Genomic DNA, 13793 nt, shown 5'->3' with positions numbered 1-13793 from the left:
GAGGGTGTAGGTTTACTTTGCTTTTTCATTATAACGAAATGAAAAAACCACCTTCATGTATAGCCAGTGGCTACCCTGTTTTAATGTTTTTTGAGATATAATTGACATATAACATTAGTTTCAGATATATAAAATAATGATATTTGAATACATTGTAAAATGATCACCTCAGTAAGTCTAGTTAACATCCATCACTAGAGTTTTTATAAAACAAGCTGCTGGAAGCCCTGAGTCACTGAGAGTGTATGGGGTATGACCAAAGCATGTATTATGAGTATTATTTTTAACTTCACAAGCAATTGTCCTGGACACATATGGTTATGATTTTCTTATATGCTTATGACCTTTTTATATGCTTATGACTGAGCAGAAAGCTAGTTACACTTAACAGGATTCATTCTTCTAATAACATTAATAGCTGGTTTGTGAACTGGACAGGAAATGACCTAGGAACAAAAATCTCAAAGGATGACTCATGTAGTATAGTGATTCTCAAGCAGAAGGGACATGCCAGAAACATTTGGGATGCCTTTTCAAATTAAACATGCTTGCCTTCCCCTCTTCCACTAAACCTGACTATGGTGAATTTTGACAGCGGCATGTCCTATCTCTCAGGTGTGACTCATTGTATGTTCTTCTAGACTTTTCTAGATTTTTCACCCTGTACCAGCACATGATTTACTTTGAGGGAACCAATGGGTGTAGAGATAGATTACCATCACCACCCTGCCCCCACTTGATACTGAAGTAGTGTAGTCAACTGATTATTTAGAAGCTTGGGATTGTCTAATGTCTTTGTTTTCTCCCACCATGTCAGTGACGGCATTTAGAGCTGAGGGTATACTGAGAACTGAAAATGCAACTCATAAGTGATTTGGTCCCTTAGCATGTTAAATCTTGTTTCTTTTAAAAGTACTCTAGAAAATGGTGATTCAGTTCTGTTAGTAAGATAACTATGGCTCAAAAGATACACTTGAAATATCTTAAGAATTTCTGAATCTACATAATCATAGCAATTAGTGCTAATCCATTAAACTTCAAAAACAGCATTGGAAGATAAGTTGATAAACTTTATACCTTGAATATACAAGAATGAAGAGAATCTGATTTTTAACTGGGTAACTTTAGCTAAACAATATGCTGCAATATTTCTAACTTTAAAAAGAAATCAGCTATGCCTGGAAGCTTCTAAGAAAGTGGCAAGAGTTTGGGGCACCTAGGTGGTTCAGTTAGTTAAGCATCCGACTCTTAGATTTTGGCTCAAGTCATGTTCTCACGGCTCCTGAGTTTGAGCCCCACCCATGGCCCCAGTTGACAACATGGAGCCTGCCTGGGATTTTCTCCCTCTCTCTGTTTCTCCCCTGCTTGTACTCACTCTCTCCCTCTCTAGATAAAGAGAGAACTTAAGGAACAAGCATTTATTTTTAACATGGTTTCTGCTGCTTAGTACTTAAAATGTACTTCCCCCAAATTTAGTAATAATTAAAGAACAGTTGTGTTCACCTATTCTCTGGTAACATGTCTGTTCAGGACAGTTTTTCTGGTAATTCTGTTTTTGTATTTCAGAAAAACATTCCCCAGAAAATAGCCTGTTAATACAGAATAAAACAAAAACATGACTTGGACCAGAGTGTTCCTAAGAGTAAAATTCAAATAACCAACAGAGTAACCAAAAAACCATATAGTTACTAAAAGATTTTTTTGGACTTATTTTTTAAACATGGGATACGGTATATATAAAATACATCTTTCAAAAAAAAAGAAAGTCCAGTGTGGTTTGCAGTGATTGTTACCATGCAGTTTACATACAGATTCACTTTGATTTGAAGACTCCTAATAGAAACGTGAGCAAAGGAAATATAAATGGCTAAAAACTCTTGATGTTCAACATGACTAGTAAATAAATAAATGTCAATTAAAACAAGGAAATACACTGTTTTTCCAGTTTGCATATAAACTGGAATGCCCAGTTTATTTATTTATTTATTTATTTATTTATTTATTTATTTTTAATTTTTTTTTTTAACATTTATTTATTTTTGAGACAGAGAGAGACAGAGCATGAACAGGGGAGGGGCAGAGAGAGAGGGAGACACAGAATCTGAAACAGGCTCCAGGCTCTGAGCGGTCAGCACAGAGCCCGACGCGGGGCTAGAACTCACAGACCGCGAGATCATGACCTGAGCCGAAGTCGGACGCTTAACCGACCGAGCCACCCAGGCGCCCCTGGAATGCCCAGTTTAAAATAACTCATATGCCCATCTTGTTCCACTTTTGCCTTAAAATTATTATAACCTTTGATCTGGTAATTCCACTCTAGTGAATTCTTGAAGTAATAAAATGTGGAAAAATATGTACACAGATATTTGTAAAGTCATTATTTATCATGGGTTCAGTATTAGAAGAATCATTAAATTATACTGCATTTACACAGTGGAATTTTATACATCTATTAAAATAATCACTTATATACATAGTCATACTCCATTTTTCAAGAATAGGTTTTAAGTGACTCAACCACTTTTATAATTTTCAAATTTCTACCATAATTGTATATTTTTTAATAGAGAAAATTAGAGAAAAACATTAATACCTAATAGGAAGTACTTGTTATGTGCCAGGCCCCGTATCAATCATTTAATTTTCACAACCACCTCCTGAGGTACTGTTATTTCACAGGTGAGAAAACTCAGACGGTGGCAGGCTGAGTAGCTTGTCCACAGTCACAGTTAGTAAGTAGTAGAACTGAGATCAGGATTCGGTTAGCTGGGCTGTGCGCTTGTGCCTCAGATTGTGTCTCACCAGCTCTACACCCGTCTGCCCCGTTCCTAGTTTCGGGTCCCCTACAAACAAAAAGCTTCCTGACTTTGTAATACTGGATTGAATCTAATGGATATTGTGAGCTCCTGAAGTTACAAACTGCCACGTATAAAACTCTGATCCAGTAACTTAGCAGTCTGTAACATCACAGGTTATGCGGTTCTTTTGTATTTTGTCGTCTGTTCTACTCAGACCCTGACATACAGTGAGCATAGTGCTGCCAGATACATAGACTGGTCCTCCTCCTTTCTGCTCCATTTTTCATTTTCGTTTGTTCTTGGCTCTCCTCTTTACACTCTTTATTTTTTAATTAATCTAATTTTGGTATAATTGGTGTACAATAAACTGTACCTGCTTAAAGTATACAATTTGAGGACACCATAGTCAGGATAGAGAATATTTGCATTAGCTCTCAAACTTTAGTCAAACAACCATTTATTTGCTCCGTCACTAGAGATTTGTTGTCATTTTTTGCAATTTTATGTATGGAATTATGTAGGATATATGCTTTTCTAGTTGGCTTCTTCCACTTAGTGTAATGATTTTGAGATACATTCATGTTATTGTAGGTATCAGTTTTCCCTTTTTACTCACGAGTTGTGCTCCAAAGTGTGAGTAGTATTCCACTGATCTGAAAATACCACATTTTGTTTATCAATTTGGGTTATTTCCAGTTTTGGCTTTTATGAGTAAAGCTGTTACATATGTGCTTTTAATTTCTTCAGTTAGTAACTCGAAGTGGAATGGTTGAGTTGTGTGTTTAACTTTATAAGAAACTGCCAAACAGTTTTCAGAAATGTTTCCCATTCCCTCCATCTGAGTATGAGAGTTTCAGTTCCTTCCCCACATCTTCACCAACACTGGGTATTATCAATCTTATTAATGTTGGCTACTCTGTGGGTACATAATGTCTCACAGTTTTGACTTGCATTTCACTGACCGATAATGTTGAGTATTTCTGTGCTTCTTGACCATTATATATTCTTTGGTGAAGTGCTCATCCGAATCTTTGGCCCATTAGTCTGCTTATTATTGAGCTGTATAAATTTTAAATACAACTCCTTTGTCAAATATATGTAATATGTTTTGTGAATATTTTCTCTCAATATACAGCTTGCCTTTTTTTAACAGTATTCTTCAAAGAGCAGATTTTTTAATGTTTTTATTTTATTTTTGAGAGAGAGACAGAGTGTGATCAGGGGAGGAACAGAGAGAGAGGGAGACAGAATCTGAAGCAGGCCCCAGGCTCTGAGCTGTCAGCGCAGAGCCTGAGGCGCGAATTCACAGACTACAAAATCATGACCTGAGCCGAAGTCGGACACTCAAACGACTGAGCCACCCAGGCACCCCTATTTGTTTTTTAATAAAGGACAATTTCTTGTGGAATGTGTGTGTTCTATGTAAGAAATCTTTGTCTACTTTTTTAAAGTTTATGATCCATTTAATGTATGAATCTCTCATTCAGCACTGTTTATTGAAAAAAGATTTTCCTTTACTCTTGAATTGCCATGGCACCTTTGTCCAAGATAATTGACTACTTATATGTGGGTCTGCTTCTGGTTCCTCTTCATATATACATGTTATCATGTAGCTAATAATTGCACTGTCTTAACTGCAGTAGCTATATGATATTGGGTAGTGTAAGTTCTCCAACTTTAGTCTTTTAAAAATTGCTCGGACTATCCTAGGATTGTTTTCATATCCATACGAATTTTACAATCAACTTGTCATCTTGTATAAAAGATCAAGTTGGAATTTTGGCAAAGATTCCATTGAATCTTTAGCTCAATTTAGGTAAAACTGACTTCTTAACAATTCTTGCAACAATTTATGGACAGGGTATGTAACATAATATTCTATATCTATTTATATGGGCTGTTAATTCTTTTGTTACTGTCATTTAGCCATTTTTTTCTCTTACCAGATTCTTCACATGAAAATGAGTAAGATAAACACAGAAATTTATAGCCATTTGATACAAGGCAGAAAAGTTTGAATCGATTAAAACTTTCAGATTTGGTAATGATACGAAAGTACTTAAATTTACTTCATGTGTCATGTGTAACTTACAACATACAGAATGAATGATGGCTACCATGTAATAGAAAGGTTTTTTTTTTATTGAAGTATAGTTGACATAAAATATTGTATTTGTATCAAGTATGCAACATACTGAATCAACACATGTATACACTGCAAAATGATCACCACAGGGCACTTACTATCTGTCACCATACAAAATTAATATAATATTATGGACTATATTCCCCATGCTGCATATTATGTCCCCATGACTTACTTATTTTATAACTGGAAGTTTTTACTTCTTGATCCTCCTTCACCCATTGCACCCCCCTAACTCCCCTCTCTGCTGGCAAACACCAGTTTGTTTTCTGTATCACTGCATCTTGGTTTTGTTTTGTTTTGTTTTTTACATTCCACAGACAAGTAAAATTGTGGTATTTGTCTTTCTATGACTTAATTGCACTTAGCATAATATCCTCTAGGTCCGTCCATGTTGTTGCAAATGGCAAGATTTCATTCTTTTTTTGTGGTTGAGTAATATTCCAGAGTGTGGGGTGTGTGTGTGTGTGTGTGTGTGTGTGTGTGTGTGTGTTTATACACACACCACATCTTCTTTATCCATTTATCTATCAGTGGACATTTAGCTTGCTTCCATATCTTGGCTATGGTAAATAATGCTGCAGTGAACAGCTACCTTTTTGAATTAGTGTTTTCGTTATCCTTGGATAGATACCCAGTAGTGGAACTGCCAGATCATGTCATAGTTCTAAGTTTTTAAGGGACCTCTGTACTGTTTTCCATAGTGGCTGCACCAGTTTGCGTTCCTAAACAGTGCATAAGGTTTCCCTTTTCTCCCTATTCTCTCCAACACGTATTATTTCTTGTCTTTTTGATAATAACCATTCTGACAGGTGTAAGGTGATATCTCATTGTGGTTTAGAGTTGCATTTCCCTGATGATTAGTGGTGTTGAGCATCTTTTCATGTGCCTTTTGGCCATCTGTGTATCTTTGGGAAGCTGTCTGTTCAGATCCTCTAATTGGATTTTTTTTGTTATTGAGTTGTATGAGTTATTTACTTATTTTGGATATTAACCCCTTATTGGACATATAATGTACAAATATCTTCTCCTATTCAGTAGTTGCCTTCTGGTTCTATTGGTTTCCTTTGCTGTGCAGAAGCTTTTTAGTTTGATGCAGTCTCATTTGTTTATTTGTCCTTCTGTTTTTCTTGCCTTTGGTGTCAGGTCCAAAAAAATATTTCTAAGACTGATGCCAAAGAGCTTATTACCATATATTTTCTTCTAGGAATTTTATGGTTTTAGTTCTTACATTCAAGTCTTCAAGCACTTTTAAGTTAATTTTCATATATGATCCAGTTTCATTCTTTTCAATATAGCTGACCAGTTTTCCCAGCATCATTTATTGAGGAGACTATTCTTTCCCATTGTATATTATTAGTTCCTTTGTCATAAATTAATTGACCGTATATATGTGTGTGTGTGTGTGTGTGTGTGTGTGTGTGTGTGTGTGCGCGCGCGTGTGTGTAGTTCTGGGCTCTTTATTTTGTTCCATTGATTTATATATCTGTTTTTGTGCTAACACTATACTGTTTTGATTACTACAGCTTTGTGGTACAGTTTTTGAGACCACATGTGCATGAGTCAGGGAGGGGCCGGGGAGAGAGAGAAAGAAGGAGGGAGGGAGGGAGGGAGAATCCCAAGCAGGCTCCATGCTCAGTGTGGAGCCCAGCGTCAGGCTCCCGTCTCACAACCATGAAGTCATGACCTGATCTGAAATCAAGCGTTGGATGCTTAACCAATTGAGCCATCCAGGTACTCCTGTAGTATAGTTTAAAATCGAGCAGCATGCACCTGCAGGTTTGTTTTTCTTTCTATCGATTGTTTTGGCTGTTCAAGGTCTTCTTTGGTTCCATACAGATTTTGGAATTATTTGTTCTAGTTCTGTGAAAAGTATCATTAGACTTTCTATAGGGATTGCATTAAACCTGCAGATTGCTTTGAGTAATATAGCCATTTTAATAATACCTATTCTTCCGATCCACAAACACAATATCTTTCCATTTGTTTGTGTCTTTATTTTTTTCATCAACTCCTCGTTTTCAGTGTACATGTCTTTCACTTTCTTGGTATAGTTTATTCCATAGTATTTTACTTAAATGGGATTGGTTTTCTTGATGTCTCTTTCTCAGTTTGTTATTTATGTATAAAAACACAATAGGCTTTTATACCCTGAAACTTCACTCAGTTTTATTAGCTCCAACAGGTTTTTTTTTTTTATTATTATTAATGTTTGTTTATTTTTGAAGAAGAGAGAGAGTGTGAGCAGGGGAGGGGCAGAGAGAGAGGGAAACACAGAATCCAAAGCAGGCTCCAGGCTCTGAGCTGTCAGCACAGAGCCCAACACGGGGCTCGAACTCACAAACCGTGAGATCATGACCTGAGCTGAAGTTGGATGCTTAACTGACTGAGCCACCCAGGCACCCCAGTTCCAACAGCTTTTTGATGGAGTAGTTAAGGCTTTCTATATATACTAACATGTCATCTGCAAATAGTGACAATTTTACTTCTTTCCAATTGGTATGTTTTTATTTCTTTTTCTTGCCTAATTGCTATGGCTAGGATATAAATTTTAATTTTTTATGGTTCTAAAATGTTAAAAAAATAAATATGTAAGTAAGAGTTCTAATATTTTCTTTCTGTACTCTAGCAGATTGTTTTCTCTCCAATTCAAGGTTACTATTTTATTACATAGCTATGAATTGAATGCTTTGGTAGATTATTTTTAGAAGTGCCACACTTTAGTGTTTTGCGTGGCAGTAATGTCTGGCCCAACACAAACACATATGTACACAGAAGCAAATTATGAATTCTTACATTGGAATGGATTAATAGATGAATTTATCAGATATAAAGTGTTTAAATTTTACACTATGCTAGTAAAATAATCTTTTTTCTTATTTTAACAGATATCAGACACCCTGAAGAACTTTCTCTCTTGAAAAAACCCAGAGATCCAACAAAGAAAAAAAAGAAAAAGCTAGATGACCAGTCTGAAGATGAGGCACTTGAATTAGAGGGGCCTCTTATCACTCCTGGATCAGGTGAGACTTTGACTAAGCAAAGGCTCAGTGTGAGAACCATAGATGTGTCTGTATACTTATGTCTTTCTGACAAATGGATTACAAAGGTCAGGAGAGTAGTCAAGTTTAAAAAACTCACCTTCAGCATTTTTTTCTCTCAATCATGAAATCACCACCAGGGAGGGTCTATCATGTGTAGATCATGTCAGGTGTTAGTAGTTGCATCAATAAAAAGGAAGGCTGGTTCTCTGCTCAGGAATAGTCAAAAAGGGGCAGTGCCTTAAGTGGGCTCAGTTCTTTGCACTGCAGAAACCAGCAGTTTTGTAGTATTTAGCTCTTTTTTTCCTGTATTCTTTGAAAACCACGATTACTTAGTTAAGATATTACTTTTGCCAGGTTACTTAAAACTTCTGTGCTTTGCATATGCTGATCCCTTTGCCTTTCCACCTTTTTCCTTTATTAAGGTTTTGCTCCTTTAAGAAGTTTTCACAAATTTCCTTCCATTACCTCCCTAACCCGAGTTAGGCATCCTTCTATCTTAAGTCACTGGACTTTTCTGTGTTTGGTATTGCATTGGTATTGCATGGTATTGCAAAAAAAAAAAAAAAAAAAAAATTGCATATTTTTACCTCGTAATTGTGAGTTCCTTGCATGATGGAACTGTCTCTCACGTTTTTGTTACCAGAACCTAACTCAGTTATGTGGCATCTAGCAGGAGCATAGGCAGTGTCTTTTGGGTAGCTAGATGACCAATTAAATTACATGGTTCTTCAGTTCTGGGCATATGCAGAGACTGGACATTATAGTTACCATAATGAACTGAATTAGTTAAATCAGTTTATTCTTGGTTTTTAAAAATTCTGGGGTGATAACAGTAATGAAAACAAACAATTTAGTGCTTAGTGTATGCCCATTTTATACATTATGCTCATGGAAATTTACTTTAGCATATTTTATTTGAGGAAACTCACTTAATTCTCACTACAGCTCATTGCAGATTATATTATTACTCATTTTAAGGTTGAAGAAATGGCACAATAAGGTTAGGAATGTCTAAGGTTATGTAACTTGTAACTTTTATGTCTTTATACATGTACTGATTGGCACTTAGGAGATACCAAAAAATAAGACCGTTCTTATAAGTTTATAGGCTAATTGAAAAACATGGTTACTGTACTTTAGGAGGTAATATATAAATGTTGTAGCAAATAGTGTTATAGGAATTCGGAAGGCAAAACAATTCCAAATAGGGTATATTTAGTTATAGGTTGGGAAACTGAGTTTGTGACTTCAGCTTTTAAAAAGTTCCACTGACTAGGATTTTGATGGTGAGAAACAGCAATCCAAGCAGAATGATATTGACAAGGAACACTTTGGCAAAAGAATAGTACACGATGTGAATAATCCAGCTGAGCCAATTCATGGGGAAAGACCTCCAAGGAACTTCAGGATCACACTGGAGGGTATTTAATGTCAGGCTGAGGAATTTAGACAGTGTATTATAGAGTCATGTTACAAAATAAATAATTTTAGAATATCAAATTTATATCCAGTCATATGTGGAGGAGGGAATGAAGGGAATAGAGTTGTGACTAGTGGCAAGAAGCCTACAAATTGAGGAGGTAGTGTGTCTTTCATTAGAGTAAGGTTAATTCTAAAATTTGATTTATGCATGGTGATTTATATTGCTGAAGGCATCTGATAGTAGACATCATCCCTGCTTTCAGTTTATAGTGAATGTAAGTGGGACTAGGTAATGTGGGTTCATTTTTGTTTTTTTGTTTTGTTTTGTTTGAGGTGTTACATACAGTAAACTGGAGAGATTTTAAATTACAGATGAATATTTACAGATGTATACTCCATCTAGTTTGTATGCTTTTTTGATTTGTCAGCACCTTAGTTGATTATTGGACCAAATACTGAAAAATATGGTCACTTGCATACTGTGTCTATAATAAATAGCAACAGGTCGATGTATCTCAATACATGACATCTTCAGGATGTCAGACACTATGCTTCACAAGAATTTCTCTACGGCAGGTATGGTAAGGATTAGATAGACTCTTCAGGCTCGGTTTAATACTGCATACTTTTTGAATTATGAGCATCTCAGTGTGAGCATGGTCAATAATTATATATATACTCGATAAATGATAACTGTTATTTAATACATGCTTTATCTTTCATTTGATCCTCAAAGATCCCTGTGATTTTGGTGGTATTATCCTCATTTTACTTAAAAGGAAAGAACCCGACAAGAGTTACATGATTTGCCCAAGTTTATAATAAGAGGCAGAGCTAGAATTCAAATCCAGACTTGCTGGCTCCCAACATTCATGTTTCTAAGCATTACATAATATCATCTCTCCACTTACAATATTTGAAATAAATATTGTGAATAGTAATAGGAATGTTGGTAAAATATTAACACGTAAATTATACTTCAGCAAGGCTAAGTTTTTAAAAAAAAATAATGTTCCAAGATTTAAGTATCATGAGTGAATTGATTCTCAGACTTTAGTCAGATTCTTACACAGAATTATAAAATTTTATGAGTTTTTAAATGCCTTGCTCATACAGCTATGCTCAGATGGCATGTTCTTGAGTGCTTCACCACTTCCTAGCCGTAAGAAGGAAAATAGCAGATCTCTAATTTCCTATGAGGGAGGGAACACACTGAGCTAGCCTGATCCCGGGTCTGGGGAAGAGTTTTTCCAAGTAAGAATTAACTTTACAGTGTAGTACTGACTTAACAGATTACTAATTTAAGATTTACTATGTAAATAGAAATAGAAAATTATCTCATTAGAAACTTTTCTTAAAAATTTTAAAGGCAGCTTAGAGAAAGGAAAATTCTGGGTCCTAAAATATACAGAAATTAATCAATACTTCACTTGTTTGGCGCTGTTAGGAAAATCACTTAAGCAAGATGCCATTTTTCCTATTTGGAGCTTGCCATTTTAAGCACTAAGATACTTAACTTTTTTTAATTTTTATTTTTTTAGCAAACTAAATTATTAAATTTTCTGACTTAAACAATAGCTGCCTTTTTCTGAAAATACTTATTAAAATATGTAGGAAAGGCCTTTATTGTAACTAAAAGTGCCCAAATATAATAGGTCCCATGCTATAATAGTAATATTTACAGTATATTTTCAGAAAAAAATGACAACAGACTAAATGCAGAAAACATCACATTTTTAATACTTGATATTTCCATTGATTCTTCATGTTCTGCAATTGTAAGATAATTTCACATGTTTAGTTTTCTTCCTATTCCAGGAGATTTGTGTTGAAATTTTTTTTCACTATTGAAAACAAGTGATTGTCTGTGGGACCTTTTCAGCTTTGTATGCCGGTTTTGGAACCAGATCTGGATTCTCTTGTTCTAGGTTCAGTTTTTGAGCTTAGTCTTCTCCAATATCAATGCCAGGATAGCAGTTTACTCTGAAGACATTTTCCAACACTTCAATCTGGTTTTGAGTTAACAGCCTCTATACCAACTCAGCTTTTTTTTCAAAGAGTCTTTTTGAGGCTGAAAAGTAATTTTCATATTTCAAAAATCTTTCTTCTGGCACTGGGTGATCCACAGTACAAGGGAAATGAGCTCTCATTAGGAAGGCTGACATGTGTAGACACAGGTGAACATCTTTTGTTGAGGAGCCACAGGTGTCTGCCCAAGCCTGTGGGGTTTCATTGATGGAACACAGTCTTTCTTCTGGTCCAATCCTAAAATGTTTCCAATTAAAAAGGAGTAGTGTGAGGGTTTGCTTTCCCCAAGCCAAGCACCTTCTTTAAGGCTGGGAGACATCCTCGCATGGGCTGCACAGGACAGCTCTGGCTTTTGCTTGCCTCTTGGCTGACTCTGCCCCATGTGTACAGGGCTGAAGTCTTCATGTAGTTCACTTTATGGTTCCCCAAGGTATTTTTTTAAACTGTTCTTTAATTATAAAAATAATGCATGCTGAGTGTAAAAATTCAAATATTATAGAATTATGTATTCATTTTTGTTTTTAATGAAAGTGGGACTGTGTTATACATTTGTGTTTTTTTTTCATACTAGCAAAATACATTTATTATTTTATAATGATAAAAGAAGGAGAGTAAAGCTTTCTTTTTGGTGTATACCAGAGTTAAGGGCAGGAGGAGGATAAGGGGATTAATAGGAGTTTTATGTACTTTGATGACAATAGAAAGCTAACAATACCAACTGGTTGCCATAAAACTTATCATAGCTCCCCCAAAACACATATATAAAGGATCATAGTTTTAAAATCTGTTAAAGTAAAAAATACACACTCAGAAATAACGCTTATTTCCCCTTTAATATAAAATTGTAAACATTTACACAAAGCAAACATGTATAACAAAATCCGAGCACCCTTTTCTGGTGAGTCATGGCTCCTGAAAGAGGGATTTGCACTGAAGTGGAGTCTCCTGCTCTGACTACCCAAAAACCAGATTCATAAATAAAGCCACGGGCAGCTCCCGAGGGGGTGGGGGTGGGGTGTTATACATTTGTAACTTGTGTTTTCTCACGTGGTAGTAATGTACTCATGGATCTTATCTTCCTTTAATTACAGAATTCATACAGTCTCATTATAAAAAAATTCCAATAGTACAGAAAATGAACTGAAGGTGAAAATTCTGCTTCAGCTTATTCCCTTGCTGCTCCCTCTTAAGAAGTAGCCATTTCTTGATTGCTGTGTGACTGTGTTGTAGACAGTTGGAGCGCAACTCGCCAGTACCTTTTCTCTGTGATATACTTGCATGTCTCATTTTGTTTTTATAACGTGAATGGTAGCCTAGTATGTATTATGTATTGTTCTTCCGTTGGAGTTTTTCCATTAAACAGCGTTTTGGTGATCTTTCTGTGTTGGAGTAAAAGGTCTCCCCAGTTTAGTATAAATAGTGCCAAAACTTTCCATGTAGAAAATGTATACTGAACTGTTTCTCTACTCCAAAAAGTTTCCCAGAAATTCAAATATATTCCAAAAAAGAGTGTAAAAGTAATAGTTTTACATTCCCATCAACAGTACATGAAAATGCCCCTTTTCCTACCTTCTGCCTTATATTAAATGTTGTAAATCTTTACTGAATTTTGCTAATATGACAATAGATAGTATCTCAGAATTACATTTTTAATTTCCCTGATAAACACTAGTATGAATAATAGTTGAATAATGTACATTAGACATTACATTTTTTTCTATTAGTTTCAAATCACGGACTTTATCCATTTTATTTATATTTTTGTTTTAGTGATACACTAATCTTTTGGTATCTTAGATATTTTCCCTATACTGGCATTTTTTAAATCTTCTTTGTGGTCTTTTTTACTATGCCAAAGTTTTACATTTTTACGTAGTCAAATTTGTTGTTTATAGTTCGGGGTTTTTCACTCTTGGTTAAGAAAATCTTCACAAGTATTATAACAATTCTTCTACATTTCCTTTTTATGCTTTTATGTAATTGTTTCATATTTATATATTTTAACTCCTGTAATGTCAACATTTTTATTTTTAATTTACCTGAAATTTGTTTTCTAAGTATGGTATGAGATTGATATTTTGATGAGAAATTATCTAAAATGTATTAAATTCTTTAGTACTCTCTTTTAAAAAAGAATGTATAAGAATATAATTTATAGTAACCAAGTTATGAGACAGATTCTAAAGTTACATAAGGTTTTTAATGTTTATAGTAAGTGGCCCTAAAATGTAGTGCTTGTTGAACTCTCTCCTCCTTACTGTTTTTGTTATCATACCACAAAATTCAGCAAACTCCCATTTTATTGCTGACTAAATATGTTGCTTCATCTTGCCCTGTAATAGCTTTCTGCTTCAA

General features: G+C 35.0%; 1 protein-coding gene, 1 long non-coding RNA gene and 1 pseudogene across 8 annotated transcripts in view; 1 reads left to right on the top strand and 2 right to left on the bottom strand.

Annotated features, from left to right (window-relative positions):
* LOC132669867 (uncharacterized) overlaps positions 1–13793 on the bottom strand; it is a 171358-nt gene that overhangs the window by 44144 nt on the left and 113421 nt on the right. The gene's annotated exons all lie outside the window — the stretch shown is intronic.
* The window catches only part of FERMT2 (FERM domain containing kindlin 2), an 84549-nt gene that overhangs the window by 45878 nt on the left and 24878 nt on the right, over positions 1–13793 (top strand). For all 6 annotated transcript variants that reach the window (XM_060619867.3, XM_060619868.3, XM_060619869.3 and 3 more), the window contains exon 4: positions 7833–7967. In XM_060619867.3, coding sequence (XP_060475850.1) covers positions 7833–7967 — 135 coding nt within the window. The remainder of the gene's footprint in view (positions 1–7832; positions 7968–13793) is intronic.
* Positions 10904–13470, bottom strand: LOC144616654 (homeobox expressed in ES cells 1 pseudogene; annotated as a pseudogene).

The sequence above is a fragment of the Panthera onca genome, chromosome B3 (genome assembly GCF_046562875.1).
Source record: "Panthera onca isolate mPanOnc1 chromosome B3, mPanOnc1 haplotype 2, whole genome shotgun sequence".
NCBI lineage: Eukaryota > Metazoa > Chordata > Mammalia > Carnivora > Felidae > Panthera > Panthera onca.
This window is presented reverse-complemented; position numbering and strand designations above follow the sequence as displayed.